Source organism: Lithobates pipiens, unplaced genomic scaffold, assembly GCF_037356315.1.
Source record: "Lithobates pipiens isolate NorthernLeopardFrog02 unplaced genomic scaffold, aLitPip1_a1.2 Scaffold_16, whole genome shotgun sequence".
Taxonomy (NCBI): Eukaryota; Metazoa; Chordata; class Amphibia; order Anura; family Ranidae; genus Lithobates; species Lithobates pipiens.
The window spans coordinates 166624436-166646319 of record NW_027507748.1 but is presented as its reverse complement, the minus strand read 5'-3'; the positions used below and the strand labels follow the sequence as shown (position 1 = coordinate 166646319).

Below are 21884 nucleotides of genomic sequence, written 5' to 3'. Positions count from 1 at the left end.
AGGTGAATTTTTACACATGCATATATGCCACTGGGAGCTATATTGCCCATCAACCAGAAGCTGGCAGCATTTGTGTGCATGTGCAGAAATCTGTCATGCATGCAGAAATGTGATGCTTGGTCTCTTACCACTCCCAAATGCTTGGGAGAGAACAGCGACACATCTGTGTACAAGCAGTTTTTTTTTAAATGGTGGCACAGAGGAGTGGTAGGGGTAGGAAATTCAGGAGCAAATTAGTTCCACTTTAAGCATGTCTTAAAAGAATTAAGACAGAACCCATTCGAGTGGGAGACTTTGAAATAGAAATATGCGAACAGCCTTACAAATCTAAACTTCACACGCCAGCCATTTATTGAGCACCAGAAGAGACCCGAATAAAGCAAAACATAGTAGCGGCAAGCCACCCCCCTCCCACATATAAAAGACATATAGGAGACCCCGATGTATCAACCCTCCACCCACACATCCACCTAGGGTGCGACACAGCCCGAGCATAACAGATTGAATGAAAAACAAAGCACTATTTCTCAGACCACAGACTCATGGACTCAAAATAAAATGGAATATGTTAACAGAGACTTGAAAGCGATCTTCATCAGTCTCAAGGCACCCCCCTATCTTTACCGTACATGCTCGGAACACTGATCATAAAATCCCCACAAGACAGAATTGCTCTGGGAACAACAAGCCTCTGAATCCATTCAGACCCCCTACTCAACACAGAACTGAGGTCAGTGGCCTAAGGACAAAACTTCCTTAAGTGTACTTAACCACATAAGCCGGACCGCAGTTCGTCACCTTGGACCCCATTGGCAGACCTGTAGGTGCAATGAGTCATGGACATTCCCCCTATATACTCTGCATGGAAAGAGAAAATCAAACATGACACTACTTGGGGAGGGGGGTGGGACAGACAAGTAAACTTAATATGCTAGAGACTCCAGTTTTACCTACAAGAAGGAGATCTAATAACAAAGTGGACAAGTATGGTGGGTTTTACTCTCATGGCTGCCTTTCCCCCCCACTCCCCTTCTATTCTTCATCTAAACTAGCTGTTTGCTATCCTGTTCCACCCCTAAGCTCTATCCTCCCTACCCACTACTTCCATCCTCACATCCCTAACTGCTTATCCCTCCGAGGTAGGACACGAGTGACCACCTTGCAACAACGGCTTTATATGGGTACACTCTCATCCTCTGGCAACCAGCTGACCAAGACTCACAACTAAGCATGTCTCAGTCCAGACTCGGATTCTGGCGAGCCGAGAGTGGGGCGTCCAAGTAAGAGTTCCCTAGCCTAGAGAATCAGACCCTCTGCAGACGTCAAATATCCCCATACCCAGATTATCAATTCTGGATTGTAACAAATTCACCCCAGTGATCCCCAGAAAAGGAAAAGGATGAACGTATGGCTCGCCTCAACCTATCGGAGGAAGGTTTGACGCCCCCCCCCCCCCCTCGGTCCCGGATGAATTAAGAAAATTTACTAACAGGTACCAGTGCACTGACTATTAGTTTTGTTTTAGAGTGCTAGATTCTAGTTCTATATTTCTATAAAAGTAATATTCTGTGTGTTAAATAGTTTGTTGTATCTTTCAATTTAATGCTCAACTACCACTGTCTTACCTTTACAATACAATATCCCCTCGACAAGTAAAACCCATCCCTGACGCCACAAAACACAGACCTCCTCTGTTTATGGAGACCTCCCCTGAACCTTAGCAAGAATTTCACGGCTCTACTCTCATTCGCCCACAACCAAAGCACCCCTGAACCGTACACAAGACCCCCCCTAACCTGTAAGCAGCACTATATCCCGCCGCCCAACATTTAGATTTCCGCAACCCCTCTCCTGAACCTCAAAGACCATCTGTCTCGCGCCAATCAACACATCCTTTAGGCCTCGCACGGACTAAGAACAAGTACCTCTTGTGATACCTTGCACACCACCCCCACACAACAGACTCCGGCAGTCATAGTTGACCACTCTGTATAGGGGCGACAGGTTCGCCCCCATATCTGGTATCACTCTCAGACACTCACCCCCCCACACCTAACTCCAAAACAAGCCCCATCCCCCCTCTGCCACCTCCCCCATCACCACCTAGCCCCACTTTATCAGACACCACACCCCCCATCCCCCCCTTTTGTTTTCTCCCAACTCCTAACCAATCCCCGTCCTCTTCCGTAGTCTCCGCCTCCCGGGGTGCTTCAAAGCTAACTATACTTGCATCCCCCAAACATCACAATGACTCACTCAAAATCTCACACCAAGCACCCCTCCTTGAAGCTCATCTCCCTAAATGCCAAGGGGTTGAATACCCCAGAGAAACGCACACAAATTCTAGCCAGTATGCGATCCATGAAGGCAGACATTGTCTTCCTTCAGGAGACCCACTTCCAGAAGAACTCAATCCCCAAACTATACAACCACGCCTTTCCCCACAGCTTTCACGCTACCTCTCCCACAACAAAAGCTAAAGGGGTCTCCATTCTTCATTCTCGTACCTATATAAATAACAGACACTTTGGCAGATATCCAAGGCAGGTTCCTCTTCCTCAAAGGAACCATCAGCAACAGGCGCATCACACTTGCCAATATCTACAGCCCAAAATCAGCCCAAGTCCCCGTCTTCCGAGACATAACAAATAGCCTGACCACCTTTCAAGAGGGAATATTGCTTATAGGAGGGGATATGAACGTCCCACTTGACCTGATACTAGACACCTCCTCGGGCTCCTCCCACCTACCCTACAGAGCCATTAAACAGATTAGGAAATGCCTGCAGGACTTGCTACTTCACGACACCTGGCGAACACTCCATCCAAATGAAAAGGATTTTACCTTTTTTTCCATACCGCACAAAAGATACTCCCGCCTCGACTACCTATTCATTACGCAACAAGACCTTCATTGCCTGACTTCCACAACAATAGAACCCATGACTTACTCTGACCATCACCCCATTACAGCGACGCTTACATTCCCAGACAATCAGACAAGAACCCTCATCTGGAGACTGGACTCGAGTATCCTATCTGACCAAGCTAAGATTAAGGAAATTTTGGGAGTGCCTATCCCACTAATTCAACGAGAATGATACACCTGAAGTCTCACAGCTAACACAATGGGAGGCGCACAAATGCGTAGTAAGAGGTAAACTCATCTCCATAGCCGCTGGAATCAGAAAATAAAAATCTGCTAGACTCGCAGAACTGTTTGCGAAATTAAAAACCCTAGAAGCCTCACATAAATGCACTTTAGCCCAGAGAACACACACGGAACTAATGGAAGTTCGTTCCCATATTCGGAAAGAAATAGGCCAAAACCTGAAAAAAAAAAATCATCCTTACTAAGAAACTCTTCTATGAGTTTGGAAATAAAACAGGCCATCTACTAGCACAGGCACTCCTCTCGAAAAAAGCTAAACAAACAGTTCACCAAATCTGCTCCCCCACGGGCAAACTACATATAAAGAGTCAGCACATAGCACATGAGTTTGAAAAATACTATGCCTCACTATACAACCCTAAATCATCTTGCCCAACTAACACTCCCTCCCAACAGAAAATTAACACAATTTGTGCCCTCTTAGATAATCCCTCTTTAGTGAAAATTCAGCCAGAAACAGCAGAAACCCTTGAATCCCCGATTTCCACTGCTGAATGGCAACAAGCAGTGAAGCAGCTAAAACCTGCAAAAAGCCCTGGCCCAGGCGGCCTAACGGCAGTCTATTATAAACCATTTGCGGAAACACTCCAAGACCCCTTTCTTAAAGCTTTCAACTCAACTGCCTCTTCCAGGACACTCACTCAGGGATTAATGGAGGCTCACATTGCAGTAATACCGAAGCCAGACAAGGACCCCACCAACACAAGCAGCTACAGGCCGAGCCCATTAATAAATTAGACATAAAAATGTTCTCCAAGATACTAGCGAACAGATTGCTCCCATTCCTCCCCTCCCTCATCACACCAGATCAAGTAGGGTTTGTCCCTGGATGTGAAGCCAGGGACAACACAATCAAGGCAATCAATTTACACCACCTTATAACCCAAACAGGTCAGAGGGGGTTCTTTTTGTCCCTAGATGCGAAGAAGGCATTTGACAGTGTCCTGGGAATACATGGAAGCAGTATTACAATCCCTTGGCCTTGGTCCTCGCACGCTGCATTTCATACTGTATTCCAATCCCACAGCCAAGGTGAGGGTCAACAACACTCTGTCAGACGCCTTCCTCATCGGTAATGGCACGAGGCATTCTCGTTCTAATGCTGGAACCCTTCTTACAGAAACTGAGAAATAACCAAGACATCAAAGGTATTTGAGCAAAGAATTCAAATACGCAGCATTTGCAGACGACATACTGCTGTTTCTAACGGAACCCCTGACAACTTTGCCAATCCTCTTAGCTGAATTCCAGTCCTTCCATTCTATATCCAACCTCAAAATTAATTTCTCGAAATCATACACCCTCAACATATCCCTCACGCCAGACGTAAAACCACAATGCAAAGACAATTTCCCATTCCAAATGAACGACTCAATAACATACCTAGGCATACAGACCCCTCCAAACTCACCGACCTATATTCAAAAAATCACTGGCCCCTCCTGAACAAGCTGTCCACCGACCTCACCAAATGGAACAAACCCATATTTCCATGGTTTGGCAGAGCAGCCATACTAAAGATGAACGCTCTACCGAGACTATTATACATACTACAAGCTATACTTATACACATCCCACCGGCCTTCTTTAAGACATACAAAACCATCTGCACTAAATTCCTTTGGGGAGGTGGAAGAATTAGCTTCCTATGTCTCAGGCGTCCTAAAAATCTAGGAGGAATCAGTCTGCCCGACATTTTCAATTACTTCTATGCTGTACACCTATCCAGAATAGTCAACTGGAATGTAAACTCTACAGCCAAAGACTGGGTCCCCCTAGAAGCATAATTTACAACCATCACACTAGCCTCCATCCCTTGGATGAACCCGAAACAAGTTCCGCTATCACTAAACAACACTCACTAATCGGTCCGTCTCTGCGATACTTCCAAAAAATATGCACCCAAACGGGCATATCATCCATCCCCAATCCACTAACAGTGATTAAGTTAAATCCAGATTTACCTCTTGGAATGTCCCCACACTTTCTCTCCACAGAATGGACACAGGAACAAACCTGCGCCTACCAATTCTTTGACGCAGGTAAACTCCAAACCGCCCCAGCCATCGCTGAAAAACTTGACAAACCCCTCATCCCCCCGTGGACATACTTGCAGATTTCCTACTTTCTTAATTCTTTAGACAAAGACCACAAATGCTCCCGACAACTAACTCCTTTTGAGAGGTTATGCATCCAAAAATCCCCTCAACGACACCTAATAGCCCACACACACAACCTCCTTTGTGAAGACGTGCACCCCAGTACATATGCCGCTTGCAAATGCTGGGAAGAAGATCTAGATCTCATGCTTTCTGATGAGCAATGGGAAAGAATTGGGAAAGAATTTTCCCAAACATCCATAAAGGTACATTAAACGTAAGCACCCAAGAGAATGGCTACAAAATTCAGACTAGATGGTATCAAACACCAGCCCTATTAAACAGATTGTACCCTTCCACTCCAGACACATGCTGGAGATGTCAAAACAGCAAAGGAACACTATTACACATATGGTGGTCCTGCCCTTTAATACAATCCTTTTGGAAAGAGGTCTGCAAACTCACCTCTCAAGTGACCACCTATGACAAAGATCCCACATCGGCCCAATGCCTATTACATCATTCTCTTGGACCAAATAATGCATATCACAAATCCCTGTCAATGTTCATGTTCAACGCAGCAAAACAATGTATTCCTGCCAAATGGGGTTCCCCCAAGGCCCTGACAATTAAAGAATGGGTTCACTAAATAAACAAATCAGCCGAAATTGAAGAACTATGTTTCAGTTCCTTTACTTATAATGTGGCACTGAATATTTTGAGTTTGTACAATTGTGACTTGAAATGTCTGTACATGTTAGTCCTCAACAAAATGTTTAAACAAGAAATAAGAGGAACGGTCTTGGGCCAAACATAAAATAAATTAACAATAAGGATAGCTGATAAGCAGAAGAAAATCAGCCAGATAACAAGTTAATGATCACTGATACAGATAAAGTACCTATCTTAGTAATAAAACTTAATTTTTTCAAAAAATTTTAAATATAAAATTAAAAGAGGGCAAAATAAAACCAGTGCAATATTTGACACTGTTTTCGATAAATGAACACATCGATATCTGGTTGGATGGATGTAGTAGCAATTCTCAATGTATTCTCAAGGTGCTCATCAGATATTTTGGTTATAATTTTGCCTCTCATGGGCTTCATCCTTGAAAATAGTTGCACAAAAATATAGATGTTTTCAAAAAATGATGGCATGAATAACGCATAATTGTAAAGAGTGGGATTTTTTTTAGGAAGATAAAACGTATAAAAGTCCAGTTAAGAGACACTGTCAATTTATTCTTCAGCCTTACGTGTTCTTGGAGTGTAAACACATTTTTACAAAAACAAACTCTTCTCTTGCATAAAAAAAAACTAAATTTTTAAGTACGTTTTCCGATTTTATATTGGGCCACATTCATAGTTGTCGTAGGGGTGTCCAACCTGTGTTGTGGGCTGCAGGTTGGACACACCTAGTTTAGAAACTCTGTCAGGATTTTATTGTTCTCTGTATTCCCATGATAGAGATTTCTTCTTTTGTTCATGTCACACAGAAATAGAAGAGAGGAGAAATCTCCCCTATGCAGACACAGACAGCATTAAAAATCAGATATAAAAATCATAACAGGGACAAAGAAAGTATATAAAACCTGAGGGAAGTTCTAACCCTTCTCAATTCTATCCAAAACTGAAAACAATGTAACTAAAGTCTGGCTTTAACGGCTGACTGCTGTTGATGCATAATACAGTTTCTATGAATGACATGTATAAAAACCCTGGCAAACTGATAACATTCTCCATAAAAAGATTTTATGCTAGAATAGAATGGGGGACCGTTGCCAGTGCCTTGTATAGAGGACTTTGTTGATACCGATACTGAACAAACCACCATGAAAGCTTAATTTTAATACAATCACATACTAGTTGAACAACAAAAATGTTTCCTAATGCCAGACCAACCTAATGTTAAAGGTAGTTTTTTAAAGGTGTTAAATGTTAAAGGTAGTTTTTTTTTTGTTTTTTTTATATATTTTCATGTAATTTAGTCTTTGACTAGTAAGGCATTAAATCAATAAAATGCAGCCATGCTTTGACAGAGTAAGCTACAGACATCATATGTCTATAAGTAACTTTGGAAAAACGAGCACAAAGATAACAGTTTATGGTTAGCAGAACTGAGATTTTATCGAGTCAGTTGTCTTTGGGACAGACAAGAAAGCATATTACAAGGGCACACATATTTTGGAAAGCAAGCAAGCTTTTTCTGTTTTGCATGCAAATGAGGAATGGAAAGAACATAAGGCAGGGTAAAATCATAACTTGAAGACAGTATATTAAAATTATAGGAATATTGCAGTTCTTTTCTACCACTGGTACTTTCAAATCTTTTCTTCCTTTTAGCTAAACCATGTCAGCAATCAAGACAGAATGCTCACTGGCATCCTCGAAAAAACCCCAGGTAACAAGAATGCTAAAAAGCAGAAAAATATGCTCTGTTCTTCAACTTGCCATAAAATCATCTTAAAAAAGGTAGACATGTTCACAATAGCCATGGCAGGGCCCAATGATTTTTTTCGGGTTCTGACTAAATGACAAAAGGTGTCCATTGTATGTACATCAAAGAACATTTGTGTGAATTTATACAAAATTTCTCAATATTATTCTAAATGTCTGACCTAAAATTTTGTGAAATTATTCAGCCAGAGCTCTGGTTATCACTTTTGCCTGTCCATCAAAAGTTATATTACTCTTTAGTTTTGTGATAAATAATTGTTACCAGTGGATTTATGAATGGAGTTCAGTTTTGAAAACTACTTAGTCCCAACCTTACTCTGAAGTTTACCACATGATTTACCCTTATTTCGCAAATATTATATATTATAAATATATGTGATTTCATCAAGATTATATTAAATGCTAATATTGTGTGATTCAGACCTCAGACTTTTGGCGCGTGTTAAATGAAGCTGTGCCTTCTCTGTTGGGCTCTTTAGCTAGTGGTCTTGAGTGGATGATCCCCTCTGACAGAGCTGGGTCAGCCTGCTAACAGCAAATAAAACATATGGATCATACAGTTTGTGAAGCAAGACAACACACATTACTTGGTGAATACAGTTTACGTAAGCAAAAAATAAAAGCTCAAGTACTTCAGCACACTGCATGGGACACAAAACACCAACAGATACCAAGGGAATAAAGCAGTTGTTAAAATAAGGAAACAGAATGAGGATCATTGTGTTAATAATTACAGTAAAAATATAACTTGTTAAGACTACAAAATATTAAAGAAAATACTACATAATATGGTTATACTTTTTAAGGTTTTAGGCCACCAAAAAGTGACAAAGAACAGACCCTTGCTTTCTTGGACTAATGTTGACAACTCCTCAGCAACAAGACTGCTATGCAGGACAGGGCAGGGTAGGGAAATACTTACCCCTTAGCCCTGGTATCTGGGTAGCTGTGCTAGAAACAACAATTCTGACTTGAATTGTAAAAAGTATGCATTCAAATATTTTTTTTGCTTATCATGTTTACTTCACAAGTTACTTTGGTTCCTCTACAGATCTTTATCAATTACACAGGAATGTCACAGCAAGGAGCAAAATATGGAGGTCCAAATGGAGATCAAGGCCTCTTATTTCTAGTTTGTAAGTTCTAACGAGCAGGGCCCTCTGATCCCTCCTGTATTGATTTGTATTGTAAGTGTACTGTCTGCCCTCATGTTGTAAAGCGCTGCACAAACTGTTGGGGCTATATAAATCCTGTATAATAATAATAATAATGTCTATTAAACAAGTATCTAATACTAAGTATTGAGTTACGAGAACTCAACGCAGCAGTTAACTTAATGATTATAAAGAAATATATGATTCTTAGATTGCAAGCTCTAAAGGAGCAGAGCCCTCTGAATTCTACTGTATTAAAGTGTATTGTATTTGTACTGTCTAACCTCAAATTGTAAAGTGCTGCATAAACTGTTGGCGCTATATAAATCCTGTATATTAATAATAATAATGATGGCTTTTATTAACCTATGAGGCCAATTTATAGAAGGTTGTAACTGATTTTTGGGTAAAATTTCTTATAGGGAACATTGATTCCAACTGTTTTGCCTGCTTTTAACACTGGTCTAATATACAGTTGTGCTGACTTCAATTATTCAATAATGTGTGGGAAAAATCCTGTGTTATTTTTAATGTTTTCTACATTGGGTATTTTTTGCAATGCACATTTCCACATTGTTTCATCTCATTCATTAAGTGAATGAGAAAGTGGTCTACTCTACCTTACTTAAAGAGGTTGTAAAACCTCGTGTTTGTACACCTTAATGCATCCTATGCATTAAGGTGATAAAACTTCTGACACTGCGCAGCCCCCCACTTTACTCACCTGAGCCCAATCGTTCCCTCGGTGGAGGTGCGCTCTACCTCTCTGCCCGCTGTCTCGGCTCTTGATTGGATAGATTGATAGCAGCCATTGGGGCCCCCTCCCTGCTGTCCATCAAACCCAATGACCCGGGCACCTGGCGGCAGGGCCGAGTCAGGCATTCTGGACTCGGGAGCGTGCCCGCACGGTAACCCCCAGGGAGAGCTCTTCCCCTAGTGGGTTTACCGATGCAGGGAGGAACTAATAGTGCTGCAGAGGGACCCAAGAACAGGTGGATCGGAGCCACTCTGTGCAAAAGGAACTGCAGAGTGGAGGTAAGTATGAAATGTTTGTTATAACCCCTTTACCATTTGCTGGGCATTTCTATTATTACCATGCTTAAAATGCATTAAAGAGGGTTCTGTGTACAATACAATATTAATATTAATATTGTATTGTACACAGAACCCTCTTTAATGCATTTTAAGCATGGTAATAATAGAAATGCCCAGCAAATGGTAAAGGGGTTATAACAAACATTTCATACTTACCTCCACTCTGCAGTTCCTTTTGCACAGAGTGGCTCCGATCCACCTGTTCTTGGGTCCCTCTGCAGCACTATTAGTTCCTCCCTGCATCGGTAAACCCACTAGGGGAAGAGCTCTCCCTGGGGGTTACCGTGCGGGCACGCTCCCGAGTCCAGAATGCCTGACTCGGCCCTGCCGCCAGGTGCCCGGGTCATTGGGTTTGATGGACAGCAGGGAGGGGGCACCAATGGCTGCTATCAATCTATCCAATCAAGAGCCGAGACAGCGGGCAGAGAGGTATTAATATTAATATATATATATATATTGTAATGTTGGGGTGATTAAGCACAATTGGTAGATGCACGTTTTAGTCTACATCAGGCAGGCGTTTTATGGTTAAGGGCCTGGTAGCCCACGTTTATTATAAGAAAACAAAATATTTAGTTCATCCAGTAATCCCACGCAGGGGTTTAAATTCATTCAGCACACAAATGAACATACCAAGCCACCTGGCTCTCAATTGTCAACAGTTCCTCTGCTTGCTCCCAACAGATTTGTCAACTCTTTCCAGCCCCCTGGACTCACCGACTTCCTTAGTCTTCCTGACTCTCAAGGTTGTCAGCCTTTCCCAGTCCCTTACACGGACTACAGTCTCCCACAGGGCAAACCACTCTTCAGCCAGCATCAAGCTGCTCACACTCCTCCCTCCTACACCAAAAGCCCTTCATTTATATAGCTTATATGCAGCTGGGCACACACCCTGCTCGTTAACATCAAGACCCAGACACAGGGCTGGAGATATGCAAACTGTGTCTGCGTCTCGTTTTCCTCCAATTTCATAGGGACAGAGCCTCGCTCTGTCACATATCCCCCCCCTTTGTTTCGATCCGGAGGGAGGAACACCAGCACCCATCATGATGGTTGGGACACCTCTGTGCTGGCTGTCAGCCACGTAGGCCCAACCTTTTTTCCGGGTGCGCTTCCAGGAACATTCCCCCCTGGATCTTAACAGGTTCCTATATTTTCCTATACTCAGCCTTCCTCTTCTTTTGGGGTCCCTGGGCTTATTCACTTTTCTTGGGGGAACTCTGCCTTCCTTGAGCCCTCCTTTCACCTTACAAATACCCATTTTACCCTTCACCATCGGTATTTCAGGTTTAAAACAGTTTCTCTTGGTACCCACTGCAACCAAATCATTGTTTACAGAACGAACTCTTAACAGATCACAGCTTTCCAATTCAGTGTTTGTTAGAAGAAGACCTGAGGAGGGACTACATCCGACGGGACCATAGCACAGCTCCATCTCACCCGTTGTCCAACACTCCATGGGTACCTGTTCTAACAAACTACCCTGACCTAAGCATAAACCATTTTTTTCAGGTATACACATTACATTGTTATGGCAACCAATATTAACACTTTCTTCCACAGTGTCTCCAGGCACCTTAACTTGTACCTCTGGGCCAGTGACAGAAAGCATCTCTGCTACTGCCGAGTCCATTCTGGGCCGTTCTTTCTCATGAGGCCTAGCGGGTAAGGCAGTATCTGCGCCCTCTACTGACAACTGCTCCGCCACACCTCGGACCACACCAGCAGAGATGTTTCTAGTCATCACATCAGACGGAGAGACCTCTGATATCTCAAGCAGTTCTCTCGCGTGCCTTCCATACCAATCAATAACTAGAAGTACGCTCACAGAGAATCTGGAGATCCTGTGCCAAATGGGTAACCATTGGTCCCACCAATTCCACTGTTGGTCAAGGTTTCCCAGCACTGCCTGTACCACTTGGCTCCACCCATTGGTGCTACGCAGCACCACCTGGTCCAACTGCGGTGGAGATACCCAAGTATACAGCAAGTTCATTTTTACCAATTCTAGCATTTCCAGTAAGGTTTCTGTCATCTCTAAACATCCCATGTCTAAACAACAGAACTTTCTAGGGTCTTTTACCCTGTCCAAGACATGGAGGGGCTCAGCGACTGCAGGTTGAGAGGGTGAGACATTTGAAGAGACCTCATCCTCCTTGGAGGTACTCATCATCACAGCTTGTTGCTCCCCTGGAGAGCTGTCAGACACATGTCTCACACTTATCCCTTCTGCACCAGTGTTGGTGAGCCTCTGCAGGTCATTACAAGTCACACTATCACTTTGATACTCAATATCATTTAGCTGTGGAGCTGTGGACAACACATCTGCGATGCCAGTGCCCTGAACTGTTTCTTCAGAGGGGAGGGCATCAACCTTTGCAGGGACCAGGACGCCCTCAACCACCGGCGGCTCTGCGATCCCCCTGTCTGGCATAGCAGTTGTGTCCACACCCTTGTTACTTAAGCTAGCCCTATCCAGCATGGCTAGCAATTGTTTGGCCCAGCTGTCCCAGTCCATTGTGGTTCCACCATGGGCATTCCACAGTGTTGCATCACCTGCTGTAGAAAGCCGCACAGAAACATGGGATTCATTAGCTTTAACTGCACATTCCTCACTTCTATATACATCATTTTGTAACACCATACTTTTATCAACGTTGCATTGGGGTGATGCTTCACCTAAAGCTTGGTGCAGCACACCATTTTGAACACCTTTTTCTGGTGGCATTACAGACACATTCAGCTTTGTACACTCAACTTTTGCAGGCTGAATTAACCCCTTGCCCACTGGGCTACATGTAGGGTTGTGGGGCTGCGCCCACACGCTCTCACTGTGTGAATTAGTCCCCCCTTGTTCCACCAGCATAGCACCAGAGCCATCCTGGGCAGCCTCTGACTCCAACACATGGAAACCCCATGAGACTTCCATGGACAATCCTGTGCCTCTGCCTGTCATGGGAGATCTCCTACTCTCATCACTGGTAGTGAACACATTACCAACCTCACTCTCAGATATGACATTACAAGAAATACATGCTTCAATGTCATTACACTCATCACGTTTAGCAATAGTATCACTTTTGTTAGTACGATCATTAGCATTCTCATTACATGTAGACACAACTGCTGTTTTTGTGGTTTGTTTATGAGCCACCATAACCTCTGAGCGACTCTTCACAGCACCCGCTCTCTGTAAAGGGGCACTTTTGCCTATTTGGGCAGCTCCATAGCTGACCTGGGAAACTCTCTGCTCCAACACTGCAAGCTCCTTGGAAGTTTCCCTGGGCAACCCTGCAGCAGCTGTCACTAGGGAACATGGTACCAGCACTGTTTTGGTCACCCCTAGCTCAATTTTCCCAGCCATCTGCTGGATCATAGCAGGCATATGCAGAGTCCCCATGTCCTTTTCAGTCTTTAGCCCTGCGTCTAGTTGGGCTTTACGCTGCGCCTCCCCACTGCTCTGGGTAGCACAATGCAGAAAGTCTATGTCCATTTGTACTGCGGATCTCCCCACTGGACATACTCCCACTTCACTGGATTCAGCATCATAAACTGAAACAGTCTTACCAGTTCCTGCAGCTGATGTCATAGCCTTCACTTGAGTGCGTTGTCTCACTGGTGTGGTGTCTCCACAGGCTGACTCCCCCATGTGGCCAGGGAGCAAAACTGCAGCCTTTCTGGACCCACTGACGCCCCCTGTAGGTAACACAAGATCCTTGTTGCTAGGGGTAACTGCAGACTTGCGCTCCAAAGCTGGTTGGCTATACCTCATGCAGGATTCAGGCTGATATACTCTCCTTTCTGGACTGACCCCTTTGCCTAAGTGGCCATGACAGAAAACCTTACGTTTCTCTGGATTTCCAATTCCTAGGACTTCCGGCGACACTTCTCCCATCCTGGAGCATTGCTGGCGGCCCATGATACGATGGAACTCTCCTCTAAGAAGGATTTCCTCTTTAAACTTGCGATAGTCATCCTGGCCCCCATCCATCAAATGGTAAACCGACCGGAACTCTATCCGCAATAAGGTTTGCAGCAGTTTTGGCCACCGGTCCCTAGGCCATTTTCTCTTTACAGCAACTTTTTCAAATCTTACAAGGAAGTCTCCCACCTCCTCTGTAGGCAGCATGGGTTGCACATAGTCAGAGGCCAAGATCTCAGCCCCTTGCAGTGCACCCGACTCTTTGCGATTCCGCTTGAACCATTCATTCGCTGTCTCACATGTCACTGGCCCCTTTTTACTGGTCCTACAAGGTGGAGACATCTTCTCAGACCATGCTGAGCTCACTTCTTGGCATCTCCTCCATGACTGGCTCTCACTCGTTGCCATTGGATACCACTTCTGAGGACACAGCTGATCACAATCATTAGTAGATGAGCTCCAGAATTCATCAACCTCCCATCCAGCTTGGTTATTCCACAAACATTCCTGTGACAAGGGGCAATGGGCAACAGCATGTCCCCACTCACTACAACGGATGCAGCGCAGAGGCCTCCTTGCGTCATGCTGTGGCACCTTTGGGCTCAGGCTGCCAGGAACAACATCCTCTTTAACTTGATTAAACATGAACTTCTTGCTTTTTGACTGCCTCATCCTTGCAATCACATGCACACAGCAGCTTGTAACAGTTCTCAGCAGAGAAAGGAAAAAAAAAAAATCTGATGTTTAATTCTTCCTTCACAGGTACGCAACCTGCATGCAACACAGTCCATCAAATAAACGTCTACGCAATGCTGTTCGCCTGGCTGCCACACACAGCTAGCAGTAGTTCCTGATGCGACTCACCATGGAGCAAGGACCCGGATTCCACCGTCTACATGCCCGCATTCGAACACCACTTGTAATGTTGGGGTGATTAAGCACAATTGGTAGATGCACGTTTTAGTCTACATCAGGCAGGCGTTTTATGGTTAAGGGCCTGGTAGCCCACGTTTATTATAAGAAAACAAAATATTTAGTTCATCCAGTAATCCCACGCAGGGGTTTAAATTCATTCAGCACACAAATGAACATACCAAGCCACCTGGCTCTCAATTGTCAACAGTTCCTCTGCTTGCTCCCAACAGATTTGTCAACTCTTTCCAGCCCCCTGGACTCACCGACTTCCTTAGTCTTCCTGACTCTCAAGGTTGTCAGCCTTTCCCAGTCCCTTACACGGACTACAGTCTCCCACAGGGCAAACCACTCTTCAGCCAGCATCAAGCTGCTCACACTCCTCCCTCCTACACCAAAAGCCCTTCATTTATATAGCTTATATGCAGCTGGGCACACACCCTGCTCGTTAACATCAAGACCCAGACACAGGGCTGGAGATATGCAAACTGTGTCTGCGTCTCGTTTTCCTCCAATTTCATAGGGACAGAGCCTCGCTCTGTCACAATATATATATATATATATATATATATATATATATATATATATATATATGTATATATATCACAGGTAACACACACTTTGAAAATTAAATTTGGCTTATCCACAAAACATACACAGAACACTGCAGACTGTTCAGAAGTGCATTTCCTAATCAGTGCTCCATTAAAAAAAAAAAAAAAAAAACTTTTCTTACAGCAAGCAGCTGTGTTATATGTTCTAAGCACTGCTATGAACACTGCATTTTAAATGCACCTGGGACAGATTCCATCAGTCTGTGTCTACTGTAATGTTTGTCTGCATTCCCTTAGGCTAGATACTTGCACATGGTATGGTTACATGTTTAACAAGAAGCTCAGCATTTTGCCAATCACTCATTGCACAATTTATAATGGTAAAAACATGTGACACTACACATGCCAGAAGTGGCCCATTTTCACTGAGATGCACTGTTTCAAGGAGATTTTGTTTTGTGGTTTACGAGAAGGGTCAGTTTAAATACACAAAATGGCACAATGGCAGTTTCTATTTGTCCTACTGATATTTTAAAATAGCAGCCTGACTTAGGAGCTTCTGTGGGTCCCCTGGCATTAGAGCTGCACCCAGCTGTCAGTAACATTGGGAGTGTACTGACATCAAGAGTGACGTCATGGCGCTTCCCATGAGCATGGATGGAGTGGGCAGAGGTTCTCTGTCCAGCTTATACCTGTAGCAGTAAATCACTGCTAATCACTGATTGCAGCCAGCAAGAGATCACTATTAGAAGTGATGTGTTGCTACAGAGCTGCATGGGATGGTCTGGAAATTGTTGACTTTTTTAACATACACTGAGCAAAATTATAAACGTAATACTTTTTGTGTTTGCCTCTATTTATCATGAGCTGATCTCAAAGATCTACAACATTTTCTATGTACACGAAAGGCCTCTTTCTCTCAAATATTGTTCACAAATCTGTCTAAATCTGTGTTAGTGAGCACTTCTCCTTTGCCAAGATAATCCATCCACCTCACAGGCATATCAAGATGCTGATTGGACAGCATGATTATTGCACAGGTGTGCCTTAGGCTGGCCACAATAAAAGGCCACTCAGCACAATGTCACAGATGTAGCAAATTTTGAGAGAGCGTATAATTGGCATGCTGACTGCAGGAATGTCCACCAGAGCTGTTGCCCTTGAATTGAATGTTCATTTCTCTACCATAATCCGTCTCCAACAGCCTTTCAGAGAATTTGGCAGTACATCCAACCGGCTTTCACAATCGCAGACTATGTGTAACCACACAAGCCCAGGACCTCCACATCCAGCATCTTCACCTCCAAGATCGTCTGAGACCAGCCATCCGGACATCTGCTGCAAAAATTGGTTGCATAACCAAAGAATTTCTGCACAAACTGCCAGAAACTGTCTCAGTGAAGCTAATCTGCATGCTCGTCATCCTCATGGGGGTCTCGACCTGACTGCAGTTCGTCATCGTAACCAACTTGAGTGGGCGCAAATGCTCACATTCAATGACGTCTGGCACTTTGGAGAGGTGTTCCCTTCACAGATGAATCCTGTTTTTCACTGTACAGGGCAGATGGCAGACAGTGTGTATGGTGTCGTGTGGGTGAGAGGTTTGCTGATGTCAACATTGTGGATCGAGTGGCCTATGGTGGCAGTGGAGTTATGGTATGGGCAGGTGTATGCTATGGACAACGAACACAGGTGTATTTTATTGATGGCATTTTGAATGCACAGAGATACCGTGAAGAGATCCTGAGGCCCATTGTTGTACCATTCATCCACAACCATCACCTCATGTTGCAGCATGATAATGCACGGCCCCATGTTGCAAGGATCTGTACACAATTCCTGGAAGCTGAAAACATCCCAGTTCTTGAATGACCAGCATACTCACCGGACATGTCACCATTGAGCATGTTTGGGATGCTCTGGATCGGCATATACAACAGCGTGTTCCAGTTCCTGCCAATATCCAGCAATTTCACACAGTCATTGAAGAGGAATGGACCAACAATCCACAGGCCACAATCAACAACCTGATCAACCCTATGCGAAGGAGATGTGCTGCAATGCTTGAGGCAAATGGATGGTCCCACCATATACTGACTGGTTTTCAGACCCCCCCCCCCAATACAGTAAAACCGTACATTTTAGAGTGGCCTTTTATTGTGGCTAGCCTAAGGCCGCGTACACACGGGCGGATTGTCTGTCCAACTTAGTCCGCTGAACCGTGTTTCAGCGGACAATCCGCTCGTGTGTGGGCTTCAGCTGACTTTTTCAGCGGACTGTCTGACGAACAAAGTCTTACGGAATTTCCGTAATTTTGTCCGTTCAAACTTGGTTTTGTCCGTCCAAACTTGGTTTCAGCGGACAGTCCGCTCATGTGTAGGCAAGTTGGACGGACTAAGTATGGCGCATGCTCAGAAAGGATTTACACGGCCAAAGGTTGCATTGCAGTGTATAGGACGTCGTTTTTCTAGTCCCGTCGTACGTGCTGTACACGTCATCACGCACGCTTTCAGCGGACTGTCTGCTCATCGTGTGTGGTCAAGTCCGTTCATTCAAATTTTGAACGGACTGTCTGTCGGATTGTCTGACGAACTTAGTTGGGCAGACAATCCGCCCGTGTGTACGCGGCCTTAGGCACACCTGTGCAATAATCATGCTTCCCAATCAGCATCTTGATATGTCATACTTGTGAGGTGGATGGATTATCTCAGCAAATGAGAAGTGCTTACTAACACATATTTAGACAGATTTGTGAACAATATTTGAGAGAAATATGCCTTTTGTGTGCATAGAAAAAGTTGTAGATCTTTGCGTTTAGCTTATAATAAATAAGGGCAAACACAAAAGTGTTGTGTTTATAATTTTGCTCAGTGTATTTGAGCATGCCAACATTGGATCACTTCAATTAAACAGTGCCTATGGATAAAGGTGATATTCTTGAACAATGTGTGGGCGGCACAGTGGTATAGTGGTTAGCACTCTCACCTAGCAGTAAAAAGGGTCACTGGTTCAAATCCCAACCATGACACTACCTGCCTGGAGTTTGCATGTTCTCTCTGTGCCTGCATGGGCCTCCTCAAGGTACTCTGGTTTCCTCCCACACCCCAAAGACATGCAGATAGGTTAATTGGCTTCTGTCCAAAATTGGCCCTAGTATATGAATGGGGACCTTGGACTGTGGGCTCCTTGAGGGTAGGGACTGATGTGAATGTGCAATGTACAGGGATAGGGACAATTATAGACACTCACTCAGGTTGAACTAACTAACTATATAAAATTGACACAATACATCCATTCTTATGATCAGTTTTTTTTATGGAAAAAGCATACAACTGTTACCACAACTTGAAATCACTGAAATTAGAATCAGGTGTTAGAACAGGTGCCAGGGAAGAGAACCTGCTTGTGGAGGGTGCAGGTGGAACCTGCATTATTTAGGACCCTTTCACACATACTGATGGGGCTGTTTGCGATTAGATGTGGGAAACTCAGTGGGGGTTCCCTGTGATTAGATGTGGACAGTTAGCCTTTTGAAATCAATGGGAAGCTCTTGCAGCTATTCACAGCTGATTACATGTGATCACTTATGGAGCGATTACCAGCAAATAATCTGCCCTGGATGCAGACCGTCTGCAATCAGGGCCAATCATTTGCATTTTCCATAGGGCTTCTTACCCATAGCCAGTTGCAGGGTCTATTGCATCTAATCGCAAACTGCTCCATTCGCAAGTGTGAATGGGGCCTTAAAACATCAGGTTTCCAGGTACAGGTGTTCTCTTTGCTACTGACATGTGTGGTGTCATTATGCCAAGATCAAAAGAGCCCTCTAAGGCCCTTAGAGGAAGGTTGTAGATGCCTAGGATATTTAAAAAGATAATAAAATTATTTGGAAATAGTCATTCCACTGTAATGAAAAAAATATACAAGTGGAGTAGATTTCAAATTTGTGAAGGACTGGCTGACCCAGAAAATGCAGCCCAAGTGCTGACTATTTGGTGCTAAAAGAAGTCTCCAAAAACCCCAATACTTTTTTTGCAAAATCCGTAAATACCTTTGCAACAGTTGACTTCAAGATGCATGCATCTACAATCAGAAAGAGATTTTACCAATTTAACCTGCATGGGATATGTGCCAGGAAAAGAAGGCCTTTGCTGTCCAAAAAAAACACTATAGCAAGATTACAGTTTGCCATTGAACATATAAGAAAAATGTCCCTCCTGGATCAATATGCTGTGAACTGATGAACAAACATTTGAGATGTTTGGCTACAGTAACAGCAGAAGGTAAAGGTAACATTTTGTGAGAAGAAACACATGGCGATTGTTGGTGGATACGCCATATATGATTCCAACAAACTTGGACTCTGGTTGTCTGGACATTCCAGCCATGATGCAAACATATGTAAGGCCCAGGGGAGCCTGGAAACTTCCCTGCAAAAATTCTCATACCATTCAGCCTCTTGTGGGGAGCCTTGGAACCGGTTTTATATTTTCAGCGCAACATATATGTTGCTGCTCTATACTTAACAAAAGCGCAATATTAAGTTACAGTTTTTTTTATTCCAAATTAAAACCGGAGACTAAAGTGGTTATAAGACGTTTTGACATGGTCTGCCTAAATTTTTGTTAAAATCAAGATTACCTCAAATGTATTAAATGTTGGGGCTTGTAGAACACAGGATAGTACTTCCTGTGTTCTCATTCCTTCACAGGAGCCTGGATGGTCAGTCAGTTGGCGACAACCATTTCAGTTGATTTTAGCGTAGCTATATTCACCTTCCCTCTGTCCCTTGTTGGTGTCAACATTTTTGACCCGTCTTCTTGCAGATTCAGTTTCTTTAGTCATCCTGACTGGCGGGGCCAAGATGACACAACATCAGCATATGGATACAGAAGTTTTTTTCTTCCTGGTTCCAAGGTATGTCACACAATGACGTATGAATTTTAGAGCAATTAGGGCTGCATTAAAGCACTGTTTGTTAACACATGACATAAGCATTAACACACATGGGCCCAGGTACAGGGAACGTTAATGTGGTAGGGGCTTAGGGTATAGCTAAGCAGGTACAGTACTTTGCAGGTATTTTAGAAGGGTGTTATTATAAGAAATTATTTAAAGTAAGAATGCTTTCAAAAATATATAGTTTCAATGTTTATCAGTTTACAAAATGCAAAGCGAGTGTACAGAAGAAAAATCAAAATCAAATTAATATAGGTATGACTACCCTTTGGCTTCAAAGTACCATTAATTCTTACACTTGCACACCTGCAAAAAGTCAGGGATATTGTAGATTAGGTGTATGATTAACCAGGTATTCCAAGTAGATCATAGAGCTAATGATCATTAATTTCATATGTAAGTTGAAACAAAGTCATTAACTTGAAACAGCTTTGTAAGAGGCTTAAAACTGGGCGACAAAGAGCCAAACTCTGCTACTAAGGTGAGGTTGTGGACGACAGATTTGTGTAATGCCACGTACACACGAGCAGACTTTCTGGCAGACTAGGTCCAACGGAATCAGTTCATCGGACAATCCGATCGTGTGTGGGCTAATCCAATCGTTTTAAAAATCCGACGGACCTAGAAATAGAACATGTTTCAAATCTGTTTGATGGACTTAATTCCTATCGGGAAACCCGTTCGTCTGTATGCTGGTCTGACGGACCAAATACGATGCAAGGGAAGCTATTCGCTCCTGAACTTCCTTTTTTAGTCCCATCTTACATCATCACGTTCAAAACAAATGGACTTTCGAACAGACTTAGCCCGTTCATGTGTGGCCAAGTCCGTTCGTTCGGAAAGCCCGTCGGAACTTCGCTGAAAGTCCGTCGGGGAGACCGTCAGACCTAGTCTGCCGGAAAGTCTAGTCGTGTGTACATAGTGTGTACACAGTCATACACCATGGCACAACTGAGCACAGCAGCAAGACACAAGGTAGTTATACTGCATCAGCAAGGTCTCTCCCAAGCAAAGATTTCAAAGCTAAGTTAAGCTTGTTTTTTTTTTTAAAGCTTTTTTGAAGAAGCAAAAAGAAACTGGCAATGTTGAGGGCCGTAGGTGCAGTGTTTGGCCAAGGAAACTTAATGCAGCAGATGAAACATCCATCATGCTTACTTCCGTTCAACATCGGAAAATGTCCAGCAGTGACATCAGCACCGAGCTGGTAAAAACCAATGGGACCAAGATACACCCATCTACTGTCTGGGGAAGTCTGGACAGAAGTGGTCTTCATGGAAGAATTGTGGCCAAAAAGCCATACCTCCAATGTGGAAACAAGGCTAAGTGACTCAACTATGCTCAAACATATAAGAACTGGGGGCACAAAAATGACAGCAGGTGCTTTGGACTGAAAAATCTAAATTTGAAATATTTGGCTGTAGCAGGAGGCAGTTTGCTGAATGGCTGGAGAGCGGTACAATAATAAGTGTCTGTAGGCAACAGTGAAGCATGGTGGAAGTTCCTTGCAAGGTTGGGGCTGCATTTCTGCAAACGGAGATTTGGTCAGAATCAATGGTATC

General features: G+C 43.7%; 1 protein-coding gene across 6 annotated transcripts in view; it reads right to left on the bottom strand.

Annotated features, from left to right (window-relative positions):
• Positions 1–21884, bottom strand: part of CDKL5 (cyclin dependent kinase like 5) — a 532110-nt gene that overhangs the window by 46982 nt on the left and 463244 nt on the right. For 4 of the 6 annotated variants that reach the window (XM_077480758.1, XM_077480757.1, XM_077480763.1 and 1 more), the window contains one exon: positions 8153–8257. The exons of 1 other annotated variant lie outside the window; for it this stretch is intronic. In XM_077480758.1, the coding sequence (XP_077336884.1) occupies positions 8153–8257 (105 nt within the window). The remainder of the gene's footprint in view (positions 1–8152; positions 8258–21884) is intronic. One more of the 6 variants, XM_077480761.1, reaches the window with a different exon arrangement.